The sequence below is a fragment of the Chelmon rostratus genome, chromosome 19 (genome assembly GCF_017976325.1).
Source record: "Chelmon rostratus isolate fCheRos1 chromosome 19, fCheRos1.pri, whole genome shotgun sequence".
In the NCBI taxonomy this organism is placed as follows: Eukaryota; Metazoa; Chordata; class Actinopteri; order Chaetodontiformes; family Chaetodontidae; genus Chelmon; species Chelmon rostratus.
In genome coordinates, this window is record NC_055676.1 from 10,824,600 (window position 1) to 10,851,884 (window position 27,285).

General features: G+C 43.1%; 1 protein-coding gene across 1 annotated transcript in view; it reads left to right on the forward strand.

Moving 5' to 3' along the window:
• exd3 (exonuclease 3'-5' domain containing 3) overlaps positions 1-27,285 on the forward strand; it is a 41,159-nt gene that overhangs the window by 10,484 nt on the left and 3,390 nt on the right. The window contains exons 10-19 of the mRNA XM_041960127.1: positions 1,544-1,582; positions 1,700-1,866; positions 2,450-2,603; positions 2,797-2,995; positions 3,082-3,191; positions 4,086-4,269; positions 4,429-4,607; positions 5,427-5,645; positions 5,798-5,851; positions 5,976-6,107. Coding sequence (XP_041816061.1) covers positions 1,544-1,582; positions 1,700-1,866; positions 2,450-2,603; positions 2,797-2,995; positions 3,082-3,191; positions 4,086-4,269; positions 4,429-4,607; positions 5,427-5,645; positions 5,798-5,851; positions 5,976-6,107 — 1,437 coding nt within the window. The remainder of the gene's footprint in view (positions 1-1,543; positions 1,583-1,699; positions 1,867-2,449; positions 2,604-2,796; positions 2,996-3,081; positions 3,192-4,085; positions 4,270-4,428; positions 4,608-5,426; positions 5,646-5,797; positions 5,852-5,975; positions 6,108-27,285) is intronic.

The window sequence follows — 27,285 nt, forward strand, 5'->3', positions numbered from 1 at the left end:
CTCCTCAGGGTGGATGACACCTGGTGCTGCTGCAGGACGAGGGGCTGGTGCTGCTCCTCCAGCCGGGGTAGGTGTGTGACTTCTCTGCTGCCTGATGTGTCGAAGCGGGCAAAGAAGCTGTTCAAGGTGTCAGGCAGGGCGGGGTCGTGGCTGGTGAGCTGTGTGTTCGGCTTGTAGTCCGTTATGGTTCTGATGCCTCTCCACATGCTCTGTGGGTTGTTGTTCTTGAAGTGATCTTCAATTTTGTTTTTGTACTGGAGCTTGGCCTGCTTGATTCCTTTCTTCAGCTCTGCTCGAGCCTTGCTATAAGCCAGCCTGTCTCCAGACCTGTAGGCAGTATCCCGGGCTTTCAGCAGGGACCGCACTGTGCTGTCCAGCCATGGTTTCTGGTTGGGAAACACTGTGATGGTCTTAACAGGGAGGACAGCATCAGTGCAGAACTGAACATAAGACAATACAGATGATGTGTACTCCTCAAGGTCTGCCTCTTCTCTGAACACAGTCCAGTCTGTCAGTTCGAAGCAGTCCTGAAGTGCAGAGGAGGCCTCCTCAGTCCATATCTGTACTGTCCTGGTGGTCGGCTTTGTTCTGCAGGCCAGAGGCTTGTAGGCAGGAATGAGTTTCACGGAGATGTGGTCTGACATGCCCAGGTGAGGAGCTGCTACAGCCTTGTAAGCAGCAGGGATGTTGCAGTAAACTTGATCCAAAATGTTACTGTCTCTGGTAGGAAACTTTATGTACTTATGAAATTTGGGAAACACCGCCTTCAGTTCAACGTGATTAAAGTCCCCCGCCACAATCACGGCCGCCTCCGGGTTGTCGTTCATCTGCCCGCTGATCAGGCAGTACAGCTCCTCTAATGCTAACTTAGCATTAGCCCGCGGTGGGATGTAAGCGGCCACAATGTACACAATGTACTCCCCTTGTGTTTTCAGGGCTTAATTGTATCTTAGAACTGTTTATTCAAAATGTTATGTTTTTCTGCTCAGATCTCATATTTCCATTTTTGTTACACATATGTCAACTTTAATCACTGTCACAGAATTGTTGTAATTCCACCTTTTTCGCCAATAAAAGCCAACAGATCTCAGTGGAATCTTGGTTAAAGGACAAATTCAGTCTCTGAAAACATGAGCAGTTGGAGGTATATTGTGGTTCTCCAAACAATGACTTTTAGGCCCATGAATGTGTATTTCACAAAAACCCCCTAAAACAATTGTTAGATAAAGTATTAAGTCCCCTGACTTTAACAGTAAATACATATTGCATGCTGTTTCACAAGAGTTCGCTGTTGATGGCGGTGGAGGAACATGTGGAGCAAGAACTGGGGGTCACGGACACTTATAATAACGTTTACCCATAATGACAAATGCTGAGAAGAGTGAAAAAAGTTTAGAATTTAGACTCTATTTTGATTTATTTGTATTTTAGTTACACCCGAAATTGGAAGATGCAGTATCAGAGTCAGGTGAACCAGTTCCAGAATTCATTAATGTTGCTCATTTTTCTTTTTTTTTCTGCATTTCACCCTATTTCCTTTTAGAAAAGCATGACCGAGGAGAACTGGAGCGACCTTGTAGAGGTAGATAATGAATTTAGTTGTGTATGTGAGCAGTATGCTGTACAGTATAAATATGACCATCAATGAGATAATGCAGGATGTGTCTTTTTTGTGTGTGTGTGCATTATGCATGCATAGTACGTAGTGGCAGATGACCCTGAGCTGCATGTCCAGCTGGTGGAGATGTTGGTGAAGTACTGCGGTCTCCGGAAAGCCTCTCAGTGGTCACTGAGATACAAAATCCCCAGATATCGACTTCCCTATGGTGTATGGGAAACGCAACAGAGTCTACCGCCTCATGCACAGTGAGTGACAAAACATGCATAAACATATCCTGTTATACAACCTGTGGTATGCACAGGCTGTACTTATTTACGTAAAGAGGAATAGTTGCACCCTGAAGCACAGTTTTTATCCCTGAGGTACACCCTGGAGCCTTACTCTTGTTCACCACATCCCCTTCTCATACGTTGCATGTCACTCTGTTGTCACCACAGCTGCTCAAGACCGTCTTATTGACACACGTTGAACTGAATGTTCAGCTGTGTGTTATCGTGGATTGTGTGGGCAGAAATATTAACGTGGACTGATGCTATTATCAGAGTTTAAAACAGAATGACTTTTATGTGTCCTCTAGTGAAATATGAAAGATGGCACATATCTCATATTTCACTTAGACACTCCTAATTCATAAGATCTAATGCTGTGTACTGAGTGGCTCAGCAATGTTCAGTTTTAGTCTTACTTTAGTCAGTTTCTGCCTCTGTAGTCATGATATCTCTCCTCTCTTACTCTGCAGGAGCCAAGTGTTTTTCTTTTTTCCCTCACTCTTGTCTCCTTTTAACGTGCACACTGACACAAATGCACACATTTGTCACCTCTGCTCAGACAGATACGTCTGAGTGATTCAGCACAGACTGAGGAGTGGATGCCGTCTCAGTCTCACTGTCAGAAGTTCTACCAGGTGCCACTCACCAAAGACAAGATCCATTTGGTGGACACACCGGAAGCTCTCCAGAGATGTCGAAGCATTGTGCTGAAGGTACAAAGGAGGAAATGGTTCATTTGAAAAAAAAAAAAAAAGAAAAGGAAAAAAAAGTTTGTGTCTTTTGTCTTTAATGGAATTTTCTCTATATATATAATGGGCACGCAAAAGTAGTTACTATTGAAAGGATTTATTGTACATCAGTTTTTTTTTTTGCTGTGTTTTCAGCCTTGTCTTTATCCTTTCTTAGGAAGGTGGTGTAGTGGGAGTTGACATGGAGTGGCAGCCAACGTTTGGCTGTATCTCAACTCAGCAAGTTGCCCTGATACAGCTTGCACTTTCTGACCAGGTTTTTTTACTGGACCTCTGTGAAGAGAGATTCTGTCAACACCCAGATACTGTTAGTTTAATCAGGAGCTTTTTTTCTGCAAAAAATGTTCTTAAACTCGGTAAGCAACAAAGATGAAATCAGATTCATCTGAGGCGTTTCCACTGGTACATCTGTCTCTAACATTTCTCTTTTCTTCCCACTCAGGTTATGGTATGTCAGGCGATCTCAAGTGTCTCTTGGCCACCTGGCACCAGTTATTAGAGGAGCCATTGAAGATGGAGGGGATGCTTGATCTTCTAAATGTACACCAGAAGGTACCATATCGTGTCACTGACATAACTTAATATGAATGACTTCTAAACTGAATCCTGCAGTCATAGCCACAATAGAAAACACACTGTTAGAGCACCATGCTTCCTTAATTGGTGAGGGTATGTTTTACTAAATTAAAGTTTTGATTCGTTGCATTACAGTGGCGTCACAATTAATATCAAATACATTTTCAAACAGCAAAATTGGGTGGCTGAGAGTTGGCTTTGTGTTTCTATTACCTTTATTTTCAATTTATTGCAACATTCAATGTAAAAATGTATAATAATTTGTGACTAGGCAGGTAGTCAGGAAAGTAGTTTCTCAGCAGCATTTATACTGGAGGAGGACCTGAGTCTTGATACTAAATACTGGCTGTGACTGAGAAGGGTAAGTTCAGCATTGGCATTACTGTCTTGTCCACTGTACCCCATCAAACAGGGTTACAGGACCAGAGGATTGCAACATTTAGGCTATCACCATAGTCAGTGTTGCTCTTGTCTGTGTTTGGTTTCATGGTCATAACTCAGGTACATGCTGCAGCTGTGGCCCAGTAGTGTGCCTGAGATATATGTATCTGAACTCGTAATGTCTGATGTGGATAGGAACGTGGAAATGGCAACAGTAACTGATGAGGTTGCCTTACCATCTGCTGGAGTAGACTGCATGCTGCAGGATGTGAGAAATCTAAGGAATATTTTTGAAAATCGCAGGGAATATATGGTGGGAAAAGGTAACAGGACATTAGATGGGAGGGAGCATTGTCACAAATTCTAGGTCTTTTAAAGTTGATAAAATTGCTGTAATTGCAAGCATGGAAATGTGTTTTTAGAGAGAAACATTCAACACTGGACCATGCCATTTAATTCTTACTTTCATGCCTATGATGGCTTTCACAGATCCAGCGTGGTAAGGTCAAGAGGACTCAAAATGGACCAAGCGAGGTTCTGGTAGGAGAGGACACTGCAGAGAAAGGCCTCAGTCTGCTGGTACAACAGGTCCTGGGAAAGCCCCTGGACAAGACAGACCAGATGTCCAACTGGGAGAAACGGCCACTGCGCATCAGCCAAATTAGATATGCAGGTAAGATTTGAAGCATGCACAGACAGACCGTGACAGGGTGACAGATGGCCTCTATTCTTTTCACGACAGAATATCAAAGATTATTTTGTTATCCCCTGATGAATTGCAAACCAATAAATTCTTCCCCTCTCTTCCTCTCATTTTTTAACCTCTCTCTAGTGGCTGATGCCTATTGTTTGCTGGATGTGTACTCTGTCCTCTCCAGCAACCCAGCAGACTTTGGGCTACCGGCTGACCTGTGCAGCATCTCTTCAAGCCAATCAGAGAAGGGTGGAGAAAAGAAGCAGAAAGACAAAGAGAAACAGGCCAAGCAGAAGAAACAGGCCCACGGCGTAGAGGTCAGGAGTCAATTTACCACCTCTCCATTAAGTGAGGTTATTGATACTTTTTACTAATTTTTATGAGGTGGATACCGAATGATAATGATAATGATAATGATAGCTCAGACAAAGTGACTCTTTCTCGATTTTATAGACAGATTTCAGACAGACAGATGTTTTTTAAATACACATAGGTTGAAATCAAGGGGGGAAAATCTCATTAATAAGATAAGAAATTGTAAAAGCCAAAGCCGAAATAGCTCTGAATAAGTGTAATATGGTTGTCGTCTTAGGCCTACAAACTGTTCTTTCACTCATTTATTATTGTTATTAGTAGTAGTATTTTTGTTTAAACATAATGTATTTTTCTATTAATATTTGCTTATTATTATTTCTTTAAGGAGCCCAAGGATAAAAAAAAATCCTTTTATGTGTAAAATGTAATCCTTTTCTGCACGTCTTTACACATTCAGTCAGCAGAGCATTGATGGGGTTATTTCGGCTGTGTGTTTAACTTCACAGGCTGCCATCATGAATTAGACCAAGCTATTTTTATTATAATAACACTGAGCTGATACATTTAACAATCCTCAGTTATGTAATGACCAGTGAGCTCTCAAGAAAACATCAAACTGTAGAACTTGGGTTTGAGCATCCAACCTGCAGGGAAGAACAATGTGTGTTTGACCAAGACACTTCAGCAGGTCCTATCAGCTCCAGGGGTGCAGTTGTATAGCTCACCCTGTGCTTTGACCTCCCTGCACTGCCGTGCAAGTGAAAAGAAAATCCCCCTGTGGGGATCAGTTAAGTATCACATTATTGTCTCTGTCTTTTTAGGAATGTCAGGGGGCTCAAAGGGTCAGTCCCCCTCACACTGACACAGAGAAAGGCCTCCTGTGTGGCAAGAAGCCCCCAGAAGACACCCCCCCTCTGCCCCCCCAGCAGTTGCGGGTTGTGTGTGACAACATGCTGCAGGGACTCGGGAGGTACCTGCGCTGTTTAGGAGTCGACGTGGTCATGTTGGAGAACACTGATGACCACAGAGTAGCAGCAAAGGTTAGTTAGCAGCCCAAGCTGAAGATGCACACGGACAGTAAACACAATCAAAAGGGACCTATAATCAAAATACTACACATTTTAGATACCCAACAATAGCATTACTGCATTTATGTGTTCTTTTGCTCTGATGTGTGTTTGTCGTGTGCCAGTTAGCTCAAGCTGAAGGCCGTGTCATACTCACCTGTGGACAACCGTTCCAAAGTGTAAGTGCTAACTAATATGAACTCAAGAACAAATCTCAAATCTTTAAAGTCATTCCGATGCATTTTGTGTGTGCGTACTCCTTGTTTGCTTGCATACATGTGCTGTCTCTGTCTCCCCATATAGCTGCGGTCCCAGGTAGGCGAGGGTCGCTGTCTGTCACTCGACTGTTCAGAGAAGGCCAGGGACCAAGCTGTTCGAGTCCTCAGACACTTCAATGTCCAGCCCACTACCAGCGATATATTCAGCCGCTGCCAGGTACGGCAATTCATGCCTGTTCTGAATGTCTTTTCAAAATTAACTGTGTAAAAACATCAGCATTGGTTTAGTTCTGTGTGGTTTTATTTAAAATAATACCAGTGATTATGAATACATACAAATGAAGAAAAGGTGAGTACAGTGAGAACAGAGAGTCATAATTTCCCCAACTAATGTATAAAATAAAACGAGAGGATGATTGGTAGCTGGAGTGAAAGAGGTAAATACTGATTGAAGGCAAATTACATGTATACAATCAAAAGTAATAGTAATTCAAACTTTCGCATGCCATGCACTACTTTTCTATTCTAGGCTTTTAGCTGATGCTTTTCTACACAATGACTTCCAGTGAGAAAGAGGAAAAAGCTTGAGTTCCTCTATCAGTGAGACATACAGGCAACATGAATAACCAGGCAATATTTCTGAGGTTATAAAACATTGCAGAAGTGTATAAGTTCCTAAATTATGAGAACAAAGCTTGTGGTGGCTATGTTGTTTTGTGTAATGCTGAGTGAAAGGGGAAGAAGTGAATATATGATATGTGGGGATGGACACGAAGGGCTTTCAAAAAAAAAAAAACCCTTTATTTTACTTTTCTGATAAAATGTAATGTTTTCAGTGCTGTCAGTGGGGCTGAAGGTGGGGGGCTTGACTAGCTGAACTCTGGCTGCAAAACAGGGTGTTTGGACTTTGAATGTCACTTCTTTTTTAGGGAAGGAGCTGAAACTAGTGCAAGTATGTGAAGGTACACAAAGGTGATATAATTGATTTAGCTTCACCCCTACATGCAGCACTGGTTCTGGAACCAAACTCTTGCACGGGGGCTTGAGCCTTGTTTTCCAGTGTTGCCCTTAGGCTGAAAGTGTTGGCATTTCCACCTTAATGTAACCGGGTCTTGTTCATGAACGAGATTAAGATGGAGTGAGTGATTGGCAGGCAGATTAGTTTGGCATCGGCCGTAATGCGGGTGTTGTGCTGGATTGATTACAAGAATGAGATTTCAGAAACAAGATACAATGGGCTCACCTGTGCTGATAGGATGAGGTGGTGGAAAATGTGTGGATAGATAAATAAATGGAATGAGGGAGAAATCACTCAGCAGGAAGAATTAAACATCAGGTAATTCTTGAAAGAAAGACATTTTTCACCATGCAGTGCAAAACAAACACTTGAAAGGTGTTTTAACCGCTAGAGATAGGATAGGAAGAAGTTGAACCTGGAGGAGAAATGAAACTGAATATATTTTAAGTGTCCTCAAAAACCTTTCAGTATCGTATTCTTCTTTCCACAATTACGTAAACATTGCTTACGTGCGTGTGGATCCACTTAAAGGCGCCATGCACTTTATTATTCTAATTCCTGTCTGATCATAAATGTGGAGGCAGAAAAATGTTTGTTAGCCAGTTTGTTGCTACCATTCATTGTCAGATTTACAGTCCGTGACCTGTAGATATCTCCATGGGTGGCTGTTGAGAGGAACCTGTGTGTTCTATGACGTTTGTGTTTGTTTGTCTGTGAGAGGGGTATCTTTCCAGGACAGTTTCGAAACTTGGGTGTTCTGGCCTGCTCCTGGTAGGGGGCCCTAAATGTGTTGAGACACACCACTGGGTGCATTTTTTTCAAGACCCAAAATGTAAAAAGCCTGGACCACCTTGATGCTACCTCCTGTCTTGATGAGACAGTGACGACGCAAACTCACACGCACACACACACTCACCAAAAAACTCTGCCTAAATGACCATTGGCCAAATGGTCATCCACCTACCTTTCCTATTTATTGGTCACTCCTAACGGCAGTCACTTTGACATATTATGGCTAAAGTAAGGCCAAATGTGACTTTAGTGTGACATACCACTGGTAACAGCTCTTCTTCAGATCTTTCCCATCAGCTCAGACAGCAAACCCGAGAAAAACATTGTCCCAGCATGTGGGTAATCTTTTACAACCTCAACCAGGGCATGACTATCCCTCCCTTAGCCTAATTTAAAATCTGTTTAAAAAGAATGACTGGAAATGACAGCTGACTGAAAAATCCTTTCCAAGGAATCCTCGAGTTGAATTTGTGAAGGTTGATATTTAGAAATATCATGTCTAAAATTAAATATCAACAATACCTTACCTTAATGATGCAGGCTGTAAAAAATGATATGCAGTTCATATTGAAATTTAGGTGATTCCTGTTGACTGAAATAGTCAAATACTAGTTAATACTAAACGTTTATTTTTTATATTTTTTTTGTGTGTGTGAGAGAGAGAAAGAGTTTCACCCTGGGGGATTCTCCGTGGCCCACCCAGGCAAAGTTAACCCCTTTGTTATCTGATTGTAAAGCTCTCTGATTCTTAATGGATTGGTTGGTTTCTCTCCCTTTGTCTCTGTGTTTCTCCCTCATGCACATACACCACTGATGAATGTTGTGAGGAAAGAGAAGCAAAAAAGGAAGACAGAGAAGGGGAGATTAACCACAGTCTTGTGTACTTGTGTGTGGAGATTGTGCAGGGAAAGGGTTAATGTTTGTCTCTGTGTATCAATAGGCCCAACAGAGATTTTAGAGGCATAGGAATGTGTGTCCAACATGCAGACCCCAAGAGGGAGAGGGAGATGTAGAGGGCCTCATGTATTTGTGCGTCCTTCTCTGCACACTTACTTGTACTGATGTATTATGAAGAAGTGGTTTAAAAAAAAAAAGTTTTGTCTAGAAGTTGGTAAGCGTCACAATATTTAACTTAGTCTGTAGTCCTTAAATTTCTTCTGTATGGATTCCTGCAAGGGGTTGGGTAAGAGGGTGGAGTTGGTGATTGGTCCATTCCAATTTCCTTATTCAGCTATATCCTATCCGTACCACTAATGCCTACTGTGTCTATACTTTCCATGCACATGCATGCACACATGCACGCACACACACAGAGGCACTTCCGTTGGGGTTGTGCAGTTCCATCTGATGTCCCATGCTGGCCTTTTATAGACATGTCGAGACAGCAGAGATATCTTGAGAGATAGACATGAAACCAGCCAAAAACACACACTGGCACATATACATTGAAATGCATACACGCTCAAAGCCCTAAACTGTTAAGCTCATATTGACACCATCATACACACACACCCATCACCTCAGCACACAGACGCAGTCGCAGACTCACACACACACACTCAGACTCAGGCATAGACACCATTGCAGTAGAAACACTGGTTCCCACGCACCAGACTACTGGGGAAGTGAAAACAAGAGCAACAGGAACTGCCACACCGTGAGAGGGAGGGGTGGGAGAGATGGGGGGTGAGGGAGAGGAAAAGAGGAGGGAGGGAAAGAAGTGAGAACAGAGGGGATGGCAGGGAGGTAAAAAGAGAGAGAAAGGGAAGGGCAGCAAAAGAGATTGAGAAGGAGCAAGTGAGTCAGAGATAGGGAGAAAGACAAAAATAACATGGAGTAGTTCAGGCAGCATTACAGACACTGGGAGATATAATCAGTTTGTGTGCAAGTGCTTGTTGAGTGAGGAAGAGCAAGAGGAAGAGAGAGTGTCTGAGAAAGGTGGCACTGAAGGAAGAGGAGGGGTGGAGGAGGGCGAGGCGATAGAAAGACTTGTTGTCTGTCCTTTGATCTACAAAGAGAGCCGCGGGCTGAGAAACATGAGGAATGTGAGAGGTTGAGACATGTTTAAAGTTACCCTTCACTGGCTCTGTCTGTATATCTGTGCATGTGTGAGCGAAAGAGGGCTAGTCAGTATCAGGATGCATGCATGGGTTTAAATCCAGAGGAACACAGATGACGCGTTCGTAGAATTCTCACACCTTTATTCGTATCTGCCGTGTTTAAATACACATGCACAGTGTTTTTGTAGATAACCACAAATACCCACAGTGTCACCTTTAGTCGAACGCCAGCTGTGAAAGGCGAAGGCACATTCACACATTTTGTTTGTGTGTCTGAGCCCTGTGGCTTCGCCCGCATTTGTGCACCGCCTTCTGTGCATGTTCCGTTCTTCTTGGTGACAAAACAAGGGGTCAAATTTGTGCGTCCCGCCGTTTTTCCCACTCTCCCTCCCCTCTGCAGAGACGAGAGGGGAACGACAGAGAAGGAGAGGTTGGCGAGGAGGGGAGGGGGGCGGCATTCCATAGGCACGCCAAGACATTCCAAGGGAAACCATCCCAAATATTTCCCACTGAGTGTGGTGAGGGCTTCGCGTCTCCTCTTACACACGCATACACGCACACACACACAGCTTGAGAAAGTGCTAAAAGTGAATACACACACACTGGGAGAAAGTGTTGCTCACGCAATCCACAGGTCACTTGTGCACACATGTAGATAGCGGGTGCAGTTATGAGTGACTGATGGGCATCCTGTATGTCCGTCTCCTTTTCGTCTCGAGGGCGACGTGCTGTCGCTGTGCGTGTCTTTCTGTCTGTCTGCAGCGGAGCCAAATCAGGAAAGGCCATTGTGATTGTTGTGTCACTCCAAAGCATGAGTTTATGAATGAGCAAGTAAGACATGACCACAAATATTAAACTTTCACTCTCTTACTCAGGAGGTAATGTTTTCTGTGGAGATGGCTTCTTTACTGGAATGATATGTTGACTCACTGAGTAACTGTTTCTCAGAAAATGTGAGCTTGTTCCTGTGTGCTTCTCTGGAACACATTGGAATTCATGAAGAAGTCAGTGAAAAGGAAACGAGTTGTTTGCATTAATTGTGAAGTCTTATGCAATGGTAATTGTTAGTCATTATTATTATTATGTGCACGGCACAGATGTGTGGGTTAGTTGTAGGGACTAACACGATCATTAGGCCTGAGTTAGGTGGTTGAAATCACTGTCACAATATGAAAAAGGATATGTTCTGATAGATATACGTCATAATACACCAAATGTACGAAAAATCACATATAATAATAATCAGTATATGATTCTGCTGAAAATAGCAGTTAAACGTTGTGTTTGTAAGAAGCAGGCAGTTTTCTTCGAAGTGGTGTGAAAATCCCACAGAAAATCTGTTGGTTGTAACCTGTGAGACCTGTCTTTAGTGTCCCTGACTCATTTTGGAGTCGATTCTCATGGCTACCTGAGCAGACACAATAGTAGACACACACACACATACACACGGATAGATAAGGAAGAAGATGAGCCATCACTCACCAAGCATCTGGTCTTTAAGAAATCATGCCTGCTCTTTTTTCCCACAGTCTAGTTGGCCCCAGGATAGCATAGCAACGCAATGACACCTGTGTGTGCAGGTGCACGCATGATATGTATCTGCATGTGTTTGTGTCTGCTTTCTTGTGTGTGAATTTATAGCTGCTCAGACGCCACTGAGGTTTCTCTCAGAACATTTAATGGGTGGATGAGTGTGTGTTTAAGGTGATGTTTTTCAGGGCATTTAATTATAGATCCAGGAATCTTTCAAGAGGTAATAATCTGTTAAGAAGCCAGCTCTCCCTGTGATGGCTTATTTTGTTAGTGAGAAAACCCTTTCATACAGTACAGGTGTTGTCATTGATATTTTTTTCTGTTTGTATTTTATGAATCCCACTTGTAAAAACAGTAAAACAGAGATTCAGTTGATTAGCCTAAATGGATTGTGTCTATGAGTATCCATCTTAGAATCATTTTACAGTTGTTCAGTTCTTTGGAACCAGAGACAGAAATATCGGTTGATGCTTGTGTCATGCAGTCTGTAGGTTGAAACGGAGAAGAATTGATCACAGAGAGAGTCTGAAGAACTAAACCCTGTCCTGTAAACTAAGCGTGTATCCGCCAGTATGTTTGGTACACTGCGTACATTCAAACAACCTTTTTGCTTGTTTGTTTTTGTTTGCCGATTGCCTAAAAGACAAGGTGGAAGAAGGCCTTTCAGTGTGGGTGGCTAAACTACTAAAAATGATTTTATTTAACTGATTTTGAAAAAATCAGTTTAATAAACTGTAAATTGTGTTTTAAACATTTCCTGCAACACTGTGGACATGGTCTTAGTCGTTCTCTCGTTTCCCCCTTTCTCTCCTCATCGACCTCTACTCCCATATTTTCTCCTTCTACCAGTCTCTTTATCTCTGTACCTTATTTTACCTTCTCACATTATATGTATGTTTGTGTATATATATATATATATATATATATGTGTGTGTGTGTGTGTGTGTGTGTGTGTGTGTGTTGTGCAGAAAAGATGGGATTGATGGCATACTGTGCATATAAACATATGTCTTCTTTGACAAGATGAGAACACAGTTGCATGCAAACATGGAGTCCGCAGCAGCACGTTATTGTTTTGCTATTCTCAAGTCCTTTTTCAGTTGTGCTTCACCTTCTGTAATGCCCTGCTGTCCAGTTTCCCCTCTTGTGCTCCCCAGCGTTTCTCCCTTTCTCTCTCTCTCCATCTCCTCATCTCCCCTGCTCTCTCCCTCACCCACTGTTCTCACCCTGCCTCCCTGCTTCGCTCCACTCCCAGTCTCACTCTCCTCCGTTTCAGATTAGCCAAGGCGAGGAATCCGGTGCAGCCGGCAGCTGGAATGTCCTGTTTGTCTTGCTCTGTGTGTGTGTGTGTGTGTGTGTGTGTGTGTGTGTGTGTGTGTGTGTGTGTGTGTGTGTGTGTGTGGTTGGTGAGGCTGGTGCTGCTTTTTGATGTGTTCCATTGTCTGAGAGCCAAGCTGCTTCCTGCTCCTGCTTTCCCCAAAAGCCTGAGAGAAACAGAGAGGAGGGAAAAGAGAAGGGAGAGAAATTGCCAAATTGCCAGAAAACATTACAGTTACGAGTTGAGATGGAGAAAGAAGGTGAAATAAGATGGAGAAAATAGCAAGGGTAGATGGGGGGAAGATGGCTTGGAAGAGAAAGATGAGGCAGGAAGTGATGGAGGGATAGAAAAGGGAGGAGAGAGTTAGGGAGGGAGGAAGAGAGGTGAGAAGGAAGGAGGAAGAGCTTCAATAGGGCTTTTCCTTCAAACACCAATACAATGAAGTAGTGCGTAATTTCCCATGTCACCCACACCCACACACACACACACACACACACACTTTCTCATAGCTGATATAGCTTCAGTCTCTATATGCAGGTGGTTATACGTCAGTACTTTGAGTTGACTCATTTGTCTCTCATGCTTGCTCTGTTTTGGTGGTCTGTGTGTGGTCTGACACTGCGGACAGCGCAGGCTATACAGATATGAGAGGATGAGAAATTATGAGGCCAAACAGTGCGATAAAGACAAGAGGAGAGATACAGAGGAAGAAGATGTCTGGGAGCAGTGAGAAATGAAAAACAATTGGCAAGTAAGATAATGCCAAACAAGAGAAAATGGCTCAAACTGCCTTTGGGGTGTGCATTGTGTATGTAGTGCATTTCCCTGTGAAAATGTGGACGTGCATAAATCATTCAACATGTGTTTTTGTGTATGTGTGCTTTCGTGTGTGTGTGTGTGTGTGTGTGCGCGCACGCATGAGTTGCTGGCCGGTGGAGGGGTTTTGACGGGGCAGAGCAGAGCATTCCTGCTGGGTGGTGATGTCATGAGAACTAGCTCTCCGCTCGCAGACAGACAGCCCTGTTTATGTTCCCCTCTAGAGGAGAAACCACACTGTGTGTCTGTGTGTGTGTGAGTGAGAGAGCGTGTGTGTGAGCACGAATGTGTGTATGTGTATGTCTCTCTGTCTGACTGCGTTTTTGGCTCATGGGGGAGGTGGGGAAGCCGAGAGGCACTCGAGAGGGTCTACTTTCCCCTGCCGCTCAGGGAGAGGGAACCACTTACTGATGCCTTCCTCTGAAACGTACACACAGAAAGAGGAAGTTTCTCATGTTTTTCAGAGCACAGTAGCTGCACAGCCAGACTGTGCTGCTGTGAGTGATTGCCCTCTGCTTCTAAATAGTCTCCTAAGGGAGGCAGAATTCTTTGCAGTATAATAACAAAGCTTGGGTCAGCTAATGACAACAGTACCATGCAGAAAACCAGTATGAGTCCATTAAAAATGCATTATTGTTCACTGCGTTGAATAACTTGGAAATGCATGCATGCATTCTCTTTGGTATAGGCTGCAAGTCTGGCTAAAAACTGCAGGGACCTTGACTGTATGAAACTGATTGCAAAAGTAGGTCAAAGATTTGTTGATTAGAAATTTGAAAATATATGCAAACAATTGGATTAAGTCTGTCTTCCCAACTAAAACGTCCGTACCAATGCAACTATCATGTCTACATTTAAGAGGGCTTACCTACAAATTTTGCTTCTGCCAATGAAATGGAAATCAAATAGGTAACTTTAGAAAAATGTTGTGAGAACTCGCCCCAGCAATCATGTTTTGAGAAATCCAGATACTGCTGGTATGACTGTCTTTGTGTCTGTGGTCACGGTATAATGATTTCCCTTGCGATAGTGAAATGTGATCTTCGGTCTTTGGAGCTTAGTGAATCATAGATCATTCTCCCACACTCAACACGCAGTGCAACACAGCAAAACCATCTCAACTCAGTCTGTACATATCTAGGATGATAAAGAACTCTTGTCAACCATGCTAATACCTGCCAGTGAGAAATAGCTTAGAGGTTTAGGGTTGTTATTATCACAACTCTGTGGCACACGGGTCCACTTTAGTAGCTTGGGTAACTCCTCCACATGCAGTCATGCTTTTGAGGCAGCCATGCTTGCTCACATGTGATATTACAAATGAGGCCTTTTGGCAGAAACCCAATTTTTTTTAACCTTCTGTTTGAAGAGGGTTTTTTTTGGTGTACCATGATCTGATTGCTGGGATTTCCAGGAGAGAGAATAGCTTGATTGCAGGTTTATGCCGAGACTATGAGGGTTACATCAGTTTTTGTGGATGCAGACAACTTAACGGGCTAACATGGAGCCAGTCCTCTGTTTACTGATTGATTCAAGACTGCTTATTACCGTGTAGAAGTCATTCTACCAAATTTACTCTGAAGTTTGTAGGATTTCATTCCAGTTTAATTACATGGCCAAACTGCACCATAGCACCCAGCTCTAGACTGCACAAAATTATAAACGAAAGGTTTATGGTTAGGTATGTGGTGGCATATTTTTCACATGTTTAGGACACCAGTATAAGCTCTGGTAGATATTTGACAGTAATAAAACAATATTTGAGAAGAAAAGGTACCTCGTCCTAAGCAGGTTTGTGCTTACAATAACAACATCCTTTATGACATGAAGGAGTTTTAGGAAGCAAATCACGTTATCCTTCCCTTCTGTGTTTTTGCTAATGTTAGGTTATTAACTGCATAATTTTAGCTACCTTTCAGCTCATGATTGCTGTCTCTCTGCATGCTGAATGTGTGTGGTCTGTTGTCTGTGTGCTTAGTGTCACATAAGAGTAGGGGTATTGAAATTCTGTGGTGGAACATGTCTTCCTGTCTCCTGTTTATAGAGTTTTGTGACTGTTAAAAAAATTCAGCTGGAGTCAAGACATAATTCCTAGGTTTTATAGAGTTTTATGGCGTGTGTGAGACAGGTACTCTCTGAGTACCTCAGATCCTGGTCCACGTGGAACCAGAGCCCTGCTGGTTTTTATTCTAGCCATCGATCAAGAACCCATGTACACCTTCAGTGTCCTGAGAATGTGGTTAATGCAACTAATAGGACTAGGACAGAAAACCAACAAGACTGGGAGCCACTGACCTATATATCTTTACAACAACAACCCCATCCGTTGTGGGCTGAGTTTTTTTTCTTTTTTAGACACCCCTGTGTATGTGTGTGAGTGTGAGTGTGCGTGTGCGTGTGCAGTTTCCGAGAATGAGTTGTGTCAACAATTAAATTTAAACCTCATGGAGACAGAGATAATAGATGGTAACCCCCCACATAGTCTGTGGTTTGTGAACTCCACCACTGTACTTTGTGTATTTGTGAGTTGTGTTGATGCTCCTGTGATGTATTGCTGTTTTTCTTACTTGTCTCTCATGTGTGAAACTGTGAATACCACCATCGAGACCGTGTGTTTTCACAGTTTATGTTCTGAGCGCAGGTCTGCACATTCTGTGGACATTCTTTAAATTTCTGATCTGCGTTCGTGTTGTGCCGCTCATACGTGCATGTGTAGGTTTTGGGAATGTGAGGCCATCTGAGCCTTAAAACTTTAAACCAAGTCTTGCCATGGTTCTTCCTAAAGCCCGCAGTTTGCGTGATGTGATGCTATCAGGAGGTTATACGTCTGTTTGCTTTGGGAGCCGCAGGCTTGGCGGGCACACACATACACATTTTCTCTGTTTTGTTCTGCCTTTCTTCTCTGTTACTCACAGAGTCAGATTAAAGTGAAAGTCCTCACGGGGTGGGAATGGTCACAGGCAGACACCCCCCTACCCCCAGGGAGCAAAGAGGTAGAAGGCTGGAGAGGTCAGGCTGCTTGGCCTGGGAAAGGCCTGAAAGAGCAAAGGGGGGTGGGGGGGCAAGCACTGTGGATAGATAGAGAGGGTAGATGGATTGATAGAAATCAGAAGAGAAAAGAGCAAAGAGTACAGAGTACAGAGAGGAGATCTATGACAAACACACAAAGCAACAGAGGAAAAGAAGCAGATAGACTGAATATGGATACATACTGTGAATTTGGGGGAGGGAGGAAGGGAGATAAAAAAAAAAGAGTGGAAGCCAAGACTTTGAATTTCTTGGACTTCTAGGCTACTGAGAGACACGCAGGATATAAAAGGGATGGAAAATTAGACCAGCAGTAGGTAAAAAAAAAAAAAAAAAAAAAAGATGATGATGATGCGCAACTTGCGTCTTTTCCCCATTTCCTCCTTCTCCTCCTCCTCCTCTTCTCTCAGGCCATGGAAAACCAGTATGGATTGTTTCTCATAAGAACTGCATCTCAGCATGTTATCTTATGCCATGAAGTCTAAGATGCGTGTTTGGATGCATGTATTCTTGGGTGTGCTCTCTGGAGACCAGCATCATTGCATATGCGTCAAATACAGTATAACATAAACATGCCAAAGAATTTGTATGAGCAGTTTTGATACGTAGGTTATTATTGTAGTTTTTGAATAATGTGTTCAAGCTGTGACGTGGTCATTGAAGTGAATCACATCGCTTACTTTGATTTTCCTATCATGAAGTACACTGTGAGGCTATATTAATAAATAAAATAAGAACTGCTATTGTATCCAAATACAGATGCTCAAATGGTGGGAAGGCTAAAAGCTAATATTATATTGTGACATACTACACTCAAGATTCATTATTATTATTATGATTATTAAGTAGAATTTTAGAGCATCAGCCGGATATTGGTTGAAAGTTATCTCTGTCAAACTGTATTATATTTTTAGATGCCGATCATTCCAGTCATCTCATTCATGAGCTTATGCAAACTTTTTTGCTGAATGCTTGTGTTTGCACGTGTGTGTGGTTGTGTGGCGTGCCTGGGTGTGTGATAGCGTAGTTTTAGTATGCTGTTTGGGTGTGGGTGTTTGTGGTTAAGGGTGTACCCTTTTCGCATGGGACGCTACCTAGTTACTGCTGGACCGTTGAAAGTGTTTGTGTGTGTGAGAAGCGAGCTTTGGGTATGTCCCATCACCTCCAACTAAAGCTGCATATCCATTAATGAAATAATGCCACCCAGCGTCCCCTTTGTTGCCTGTGGAAAGCAGAGGTGACTGGAGTGCCTGAGTACCTGTCTGTCTGGATGATCCCATGGACCTCCTACACACACACACACACACACACACACACACACACACACACACACACACACACACACACACACACACACACACACACAGCCCTTCTTGGATGCAGGGAGCCCTTTCTTTCTTCCTTTCCCTCCATTTTCCTGCTGTCTATTTTGGTCAACTGGTGGCCCGTTCCCACAGTGCTGCTGTTCCCATGGTTATCGCGGCAGAGATAGCGAATGGGGGTTGGGGTGGTGGTGGTGGGCTTGACAGAGAGCGGGAGAGACAGCGTTGCTCTGTTCGAAGAGATAGGGGACTCTGTGGCTGTAGAGGAGGCGGGGGTGAGGTGGGGTGGATTGGGTCAGGGGGGTGAATGAAGGGTATGGTATGTGATGTGTAGCTTCCATGAACATAACAGGTGGCCTATGAGGTTTCAGCCTGTGTATATTTTCATTGGATGTATGATTTTTATCTGCTAGCATGTAATATCCATTACATCATCAATATTGTTGTCAATTAAATGCATTCATATTTTGATTACATTTGTCAATAATTACATGCATTTGAATGTATCCATCATATTAAAAGTGGAGGATGCAAGCTTGCTTGTTTTTAATGTGAGGTCAATATCAGCCTTGGATGTCAACGTATCTTTTAACCTCATGTGAGACCTTTTTCTGCGGGTGATGAGGTGCGGTGCAAAAAGAGAGGTGGCGAAGGAAGTGGAGGGGAAGAGTAGGAGCCGGGAGCCGGGGCGGGTGGGGGCAGCGAAAGGAGGGAGCGCGGGAGGGTGTGGGTGGGAGTGCGGGGCTCAGAAAGAGGGACGGATTCAGTTCCCACACTTCTAATTACTGTGTCACTGGAGACTGAAAGGGGACTGCCCCTGGCCCTAGGGAATTTGCTGGGGCCAGTCGCAGAGAGGGAGCAGCGGTGGAGGGAGGGAAGGGGACAGAGGAGGGGAGGGGGGGAGGGAAGGAAGGGTGGAATTAAAGAGGGTGTATGACACAGGAACTCTCTCCATCGTCCTTTCTTTTGGTTTTACCTCATTGCATTCACACTAGAGGTGAACCCCTTCACCACGAGTCCCCTCCCCTCCTCTGCCCTAATACCCCAACCTCTCACCTCCGACCCACTTCTCCTTAACCCTCCCTTACCCTCCTCCAGCCTCAGCCCTCTCTTTCCCTTCAGTCTTTGTTCACCATCGTGTACTGCTTCCTTTTTACCCCCACACCCCCTCTTTTTTTTTTTTTACCTCCCCCTCTACCTCTTTATTTTTCTAATGCTATGTCCTCTCCTGTGTCTCCTGTTGACATGAACAAGGCTCCCAGAGACACTTTGAAGTGAGTTTGAGCACACACAGTCACACACACACACACTGATGTCTTATTCTGCATCATTATTGCCACTTAACCCTGAGCCCTTTCCCTCTTTTATTTGCCTTTATCTCACCCTCTCATAGCCTGTCCACTGTGAGGTGTGTGTCTGTGTGTGTGTGTGTGTGTGTGTGTGTGTGTGTGTGTGTGTGTGTGTGTGTGTGTGTGTGTGTGTGTGTACTGATAATGTGTATGATAAGTCTGAAAGAGACATAGAGGTGTGTTTGTGTCTCTCTGCGTCCACAAGCTGAGCAGTGGTTTAATGACAGATTGAAGCAGTAATGGTGTTACTATCTTGCTCAGCATCTCTCTATGTTGTCTTGTGGACCAGTTGGTCGTTTGTGGCCCCTATAAAGTCACATCTTAACACAGTTTAAGGCCTTCACACAGCAGGGACATGACAAATATATCATCAAGCACCAAAACTATTCATAGCAGCAACAATGCATATTTGCGACAGTTGCAACACTTGAAAAAGGCTTGAATATGTTGCTACAGCTCATTCTTCTTCTTCTTCTTCAAAAAAAGATGCATTCAACATCATCCAAGGTTGAGGATCTTGTCCTCCTCACTTGAAAATGGAAGAGGCGATTTTGGGTACATCTCATTTGTCCTGGGAGATAAACAGTAGCTTTTTGAGTGTGCACAGACGTATGTTTTGTTGTTGAACCATTGACTGTCAGCAGAAGTACTGATCAAAATGTAATTTGTAGGTTTGGGATGTGGGTTACTTGTAAATTGGAAGCTCAATAGAAGTTGTTCCACACTAAAATGTTGGAAATAAGAAGACCAACAATTGTTTTTTATCTTGACGAGGCTCAAAGTTGGTGATCAGTTGTGTTTTGGTCCTAACACTCAGTATATTTTAGTGAGTCTAACAACCAAAAAGCATGAAGTAGCGCAGGAGATGGTGTTTGGTACTCACCCCATACATAGCATGGTCTTAATAAACACAGCCAGGGCTGAGAGAGGAGTATGTGACAGATAAGATGAGAGCTTAGTTTTATATGTTGAGTTGTGAGAGTCCCCTCTCACATGCTGCACTTCTCAAAGGAAGTTCAAGAGACAATTTAACTACCCTGTTGATGTTGGAGTAACGATTTGAATTGCTTGTGTTTACTATTTGGACCAAGTAATACACAGAGGATGCTGCCAAGCATTTTCCTGCTTGCCTTAAGCGCATCCATTCTCTCACGGTGGAGGCTCTTTCAAGTTGCAAAGTGGCCTCATATTTCAGAAGAATGGTGCACATCACTGTGCTGCCAAAATGGTGGAGGTCTTGCATTTCCTGAGGGCAAGTGGAAGGATCAAAAACTAAAAAAAAAATGATCACGTCCAGAAGAAGTCATATCTGATTTCAAACTCTTCAGTTAAACCCTTGAGTAAATTTGTCCCTGTCAGTATAAGCATTTGAAACAGTGTGTGTCCTGTGGCCCTCTCACCATCAAGCAAAATTGTGAACTCTCCAATGGCCACCATTAGTTCATCTTTACATTCTCCACTGGTTAACTTCCTTCTGAAACGTGTGAGATGTGGGATTCAAAATGTTGCAATTGCCAAACAACACAGAAAACCCAGGTTATCACTCTTGCCAGGTTCATTTGAATAGCTGGAAATAGTATTGATATGTTCAACGATGTTTCATTTCTCGAAGCGGATCATCTGATATGAGGCGATTCCAATCTCTCAACACAACTTCTTTAGCATGGCAGTATTTTTGGCTTCACCCTTTGTAAATAAAACTGCAGTGGCCTGACAATGTAGCAATTGTGTGTGTCTTACAGTAAGGAACCTTGCGATCAGCCGACTTCTTGCAGTTCTTAAGTTTTGGCAAAATGCCCTTGTACATACCAACACTGACAGAAAGCCCATCTGTGGACACGAACATCAACTTTGTCATCCTGTTGTCCAAGCCTGCATCGTAAAGAGCTTCACGAATCCATCCATTATGGCCTGGGCAGTTCGTTCACCACCCAGTTCAATCGGTATAAGAAGGTTTGAGGTAAAAGCTCCATTGTTGGACACAGACATAATGAAAACAAAGTCATGCCACCATGCAAAGCCATGTTTTGAAACAATTAACATTGCGCATTTCAGATTTTTGGTGCTCAAGCTTACCTGCGTACCAGTTATGTGCGTCCCTGATGATAATTGAATTAAAAATGCAAGCATAGTAGTTCAGTCCATATATTACATGTAAGTTTCAAGGTCTCTTAAATGCTTACAGAGCTCTCAACCACCTCTCATGGTCTTCAGCATTTGTCATCACATAACTATTTAACTTTGTTCAGGGGAGAATTAGTGTTCATATATGGAGTGGAGATCGTAACTGCTGTTCAGGGACGGTCTTCGGCTTTGTATGAGAATGGCCTCCTTGATCTTTCTTCAGTAACTGTTCATCCACATGTCAGTTACAAATTGTAGAAACTGTAAATATTTCAGGCTGTTGGTTTAGTCCTAACTAAGGCTGGTGGAGTATGTAATGCTGCCAGATATACTCCAAAAAGAGACACAGACAGCGGACGCACATGCAGTTCTGTGCATACTATACAGGATGTTTGTTCACACACCTATACCTCTGGGGTCTTAACTGCACAAACATCAGCTTGCTCCACCCTTTCTTTCTCTTTCTGGTTTTCTCACCTTGTATGTGTCTGCTCTCTTAATTTTCTTTGTCAGTATGTTTTATAAAGTGGCCAAAAAACACAACTTGCATTTTGCATTTTTTTTTCACCTGCAATGCTGTTTTCACACCAGCAGGTGAGCCGCATATGGAGGAGGCTTGTTGTCAATGACGCGTAGAGCCCGTAGTTTAGATTGTGCTTAGTGCTGCTTATGGTGCTGCTGTTGTATCTGAAATAATGATGCACAAAAAATTAGATGCTTGTTTCATTGGGATCCTGCTTTGGTGCTACATATTTAGTAAATAAAAGACATGAAAAAAATAAACCAGCCCCCACATGTGTGAATCTGGCCAGCAGTGTATACCTCAAGCTGTAGAATTAGCCAGAATTTCTAGCACTTCCAGTGAAGTCAGGAGAGGGGAGAGAGTAGAAAAATAAAGATGTCGGCTGAAACACAGGAGATGTTTTGGTTCTCCAGAACAATGCAGTAGAAGGGAAAGAAAAAACTTAGACACTAACCAAGATTATGAAGTGTGAGACTCCACCACAGATGGTCTCTTATAGGATCCTCCGCCAAGTGTTTGTTGCTATGGAACTCTCACATCTGGTTACTCAAGCGTTTGACTGTCAAACCAGCAGACAGGAAGGCCAGTATGTAAAATGATTTGCCACTCAGCTCCAACGCTGTCAAAAAGCCATGTGGGAGAGTCGTTTTATCTCCGTTCCCTCACAGCTCCTCAGGAGAGAGCAGACCAGCAGCAGCAGCAGCAGCAGCAGCAGCAGCCGCCACCACCGCCACCACTGTCAATATTTACAGTCCTGGATGAATCACTCTGCATTACAATAACATTCCCTGCGTGCCTGCATGCCTCTACATCAGGAAGAGATGAGAAATGAAAAAGGAAAAGTGAGAGACGGGGTGTAGGGGGGGTGGGGGGTGGGGGGGTGAAATATGTGCCAGCAGCGATAAACGTTGAGCAGAGGAATCTGCCGGTGGCTCTCCCATGACAGGTCTGCCTGTGTGTGTGTGTGTGTGTGTGTATGCAGATGTAGTTCAGGTTGATGGATTCAGGTTGAGTGGGTGGAATTTCAGTTTGCAATGTGTGGGTGTAATGACAGTTTGAGAACTGTTAGCGCATGTCGAGGAAAGCTGTAGATGTCGTAATAATATCGGGTTGAATGGATGCATTGAAGGAATGGGAATAATTAGCATATTTAGTCAGTTTTAGCGTGTAAGCTTGTGTAAGCATCGCACTGAATAGGCAAATGGGTGGGAAAACATTTGCAACACCAGAGGGACAAATGTTAGGCGACAGTTGCATGGTTGTTCTATATTTGAGAGAACCAGTTGTCTTTATTGCACATATGACAGCGCCACGAAAACCACCATTTGTCTCCTTAACAATTGTGTTTTCCAAAAGAAAATGGATCCCAGGGTTTCTCTAACCTGATGAAGTCGAGCATGTGAATGTTTTAGTTGTGACCGAAACCAACCCAACACTGACAACCCATAACTATTACAGTTGGCAAACACCGTAGGGCAAGTGATGATTGTCATGTGCCACCTAGCGTATTGCCCCGCCAACTTGTTGAATACTTTAGTTATTTTAATTTTAACAATTTTGTTTTTAATATAATACAAAACACAGCAACACATCAATAGAGGCTGGATGGTGGTTTAATCCAGCTTTTAATGTTTTTGAGATGAGCTGTTTTTATCCCTCTTCAAAACCCATTGCCCATTGAGCAGCATTGTCAATGGACCTTTTCAGTACGTTGTTTTCCTCAGCTGTTTGGCTTAGACCGGCCCCAGCTATCTGGCGTCTGAAGAGAGAGGAAAAAAGAGTACTTGGAGAAGGAGAGAAAGAAAGAGGTTAGAGGTGAGAGACAACTAGAGAGAAGGCAGAGGGAGATTGAAGGGAACGCTGGAAGGGGGTAGATGGAGCGTCAAGCAAGACATAGAACAAGAGAGAAGACGTAGGTTCAGTTGGAGAGGGGGAGAGATAGAGGTTGAGGCTGAAGGTTGAGTGGGTAAAAAACAGAATGAACTGACTGTGCCAAGCCAAGGGAAAGCATTAGTGCTATTTGTGTGGTGGCTAGACTGTTATCTGCTAGACTCTAGACTATTATCTTCTTCATTACCCCTTTTAGTGGGCTCCAGTAAAGGGAGCAAAGAAGGGAGGGAAGAAAAGACAGAAATGTGGAGGCCAAGTGGAGGGTGAGAGAAAATGGTCGAAAGTGGACAACAAAGTCGAAGAAAGAAACAAAAAAGGATCATCAAGAGTTAAACAGACTGGGACTAAACAAGCAGTACATGAAGCTAGAAAAGTGTCCCTACATATTCTGAAAGACAGAGGCACGAAGACAATATGACACATTTTCATTAAATCAGTGAAATATTAATGATGAAGAATGAAATGATCCCATCAATATAATACATTTCAGACAATATAACCTTTTGTACAGTAGTGTTTATGCAGAGATTTTTTTTTTTAAAAAGGAAATGCAGTGAAAGAAAGTATAAAAATGTGACAAAATGAAGTGTTTTCAAAAACATATAAAGTCATTGTAAGTGGTTCCAATGTTTCAAAAAGCCATAATACAGCCACTTCAGTGATTTCCAGCCTTATATGTTGTATGCATGTCTTATATGTCACGATTTGAGTGGGAAGGCATTAAAGCACTTGGTAAAAGGCTTTTCTTATTTTTTTCAACAGAAAGTGTAAGAAAAGTCTACTTGGCCAAAGAAAAAAGTGAAATCACAGCTCAGAGGATTTATTCATGGGTATCATTACCAATAAGAAATGGATGCTGGTGGATGGGTTTACGCCCCCTCAACCCTTTCAGAACTGAGTCGAGCCCAATGAGCAGCTGAGCAGTATTTGAATGACAAAGTGAACTTGATTTTGCAAACAAGACATCTGTCTTGGGTGATTGTAGAAGTTCACTGGACACAATGTCTTTATTTATTCCAATTTTCCATGTTTACATACAGAGTACGAATGCACAAAATAAAATTAACAGCAGACTTTTGCATTCAGATTCTCCGTAACACAACTGGATGATCTGCACCTCTGGGAAAATCAGGAAGGAAGTAATGTGACTGCAGTTTGTTTTTCATGCAGGTAAAACGAGTGGGTGCAATCGTGAGTCAGGGAAGGGTGTGCATGAGTTGCATGTGAGTTTTTACATCTTTTGCATGCCTGTGAAGTATGTGCGAGTGTGTATGTTTGTGCATGTGTATGAGTGAAGTGAGTCAGAGGAAGGTGTGTGTGATGTCAAGCCCAGACAGGCTCTACTGTGGTCCAAGTTCAGGTGCTGTCAGGTGGTAGTGGTTAGTTAACAGAGCTGGTAATTACCTCAGACTGTCAGGCAGAGACACTGGCCAGATACCCTCAGGATACTGTGGGAAAGTACATTTAATAGGTCACTGCAGTATTTCCCTGCTGCAGCAGAAAAGTGATCGCTACTCCAGGTGTTGAGATACAGAATATAGAGGAAGAATTTATTCTGAAAAGGATCTAGCAACCTATAAAGAACTGGCAAAATGTGCTAAGAAACTGCATCACATTGCACATGCAGTACACATGTCTGCATCTGTCTAAATCTGCAGACATGTGTGCTTCTTTTTTAAAAGTGACACTTCATCTACTTCATTTTTAAGTAACACATATCTTTGAGTAAATGGCGCTATACAGCCCATCTTAACTGACTAAATAATTAACTTGTGTACCCTCATCTTATCATTTGGTATCCAGCATCAGAAATGTAGTTATAGTTGTCTAACTTCACCTTAAATTGGCTACAAAATCTGATTGTGTTCTGTGACTCTCTCACCTCTTTGGTCACTGGTATCACATTGCCGAGTGCCGGCTGGTATTCAGACTTCATTTTCCACTAAAAAGATTACTTGATTTAATGATTGACTCTGAAATGATGTCAGCTTTCTCAGTGGGAGAGTGCAAAATGAAGTAAATGTTTTGCACTCCTTCCTCCTTCCTCCTGCCCAGCCAAAGAAAATTAAACATGTCACTTTTCCGCAGTTTGCATCCGTCAGTAAAAATCATGTGTGAGATTGTCCATCGCTGTTGGACGGTATCCAAATCACCTAGCATGACCTTGGGACTATGTGGGAAAGCAGGGAAAAAGGTCAATGCTTTTGGCCAGTTAGCTTCTCCTTACTCATCACTCATATGGTAGTATGAGGCTGCTTTTTCCAGTTCAGCTTGCCATCCCACTTACAATGGACCTACATCATTTCACAGAGGCAACGCAATTTCATATCCACCCAACGGAATGAAAGGGAACCAAAGATGGCAGAACGTCCCAGACATGGGGTGCTGGGAGCAAACAATGAATCTCTGCTGTTGTATGTTTTATTTTTCTTTCCTTGGAAGGGATACTGTAGTTTCTAGAAAAAAAAAATCTTTTCTTATACACTGTGTGTATGTTTTAGACCACAGCGGCCTTGGACAGAGGAATTAAGTATATTTAACCTTAACTTGGACTTGAAATTCACATTGCCAAGGAAAAGACAACATTTTCAAAGGGAAACGGCGGTGCAGTTCTTGTTCCCCTCTTGCTCTTCTTTTCTCTGGTTCCCACGCTGCCCCTTACCTGACTTACCACAATTTGAATCTAATCACTAGCAGCCAATTGGCTGCTCTGGCCATGTGACCTACATCGGCCCTAAAGGCACCGCCTTTTGAGATTGGTCTAGGATTTTCCCATGGGAGCTGCCTACAGAGCCAGTGCAGTTTGAGCTTGTATGTGTGTGTGTGTGTGTGTGTGCTTGAGAACGTTAGGGAAAAATCTCCCACCCACCCCCCTCCCTCCCTCCCTCTCTTTCCTACCTCCTCTCCACTATCCCCCTTTCTCTCCTCTTTTTTCCACCACCTCCCATCCTTTGAAACACAGTATCACACTTTAGATAGCCTTTGTTGTCACGGCAAGGAGCATTCTTTCTCTGGCACGGCCACACGGAGTGTGAGAATGCAGGAGGTTCCCTGAAAACACAGAAAGAACAAAAGACAGAAAGAGTAAGGAAATCGATCAATGTAACAACTGCCTAAAACTTTACGCTGTTGAATAAACTAAAATAAGCCAAAATGTTTTGGTTTGCTGCTTTAATATTTGGTGGCCTACTCAGAGGCAGTATTGCAATATGATTAGGCAGGTTTGCAAATGCTGCTGAACTGTGAGGAAGAACCAGAGTTCACAGTTAGTAGATTCAGCGCCATGGGGAGAAGCTTGTGAGTTGCGGTTAGTGAAGACATGCACCCAAAAGACACGCGTTTAAAACACAATCAAGAACATGGCAGTGTGGACTGGCTGCATGCCACATCCTATAAATAACTCCAGCAGACCCAAAAGTCCAGCAGACCACCCTGCACAGATGGAAGCCACATACCATGCTTCTTGATGATCACAAACATGATAATTTGCCTGACAATACTGCCAATCCAAGTCTTTCTGTGTGGCCAGTCATGCAGGAGCTGCAGAGACGGCACCTTCATACCTTTGTGCTACTTGAGCTGTCTATGACAACTGAGTGCATGAAGAAACTAGTTCTTAAGTG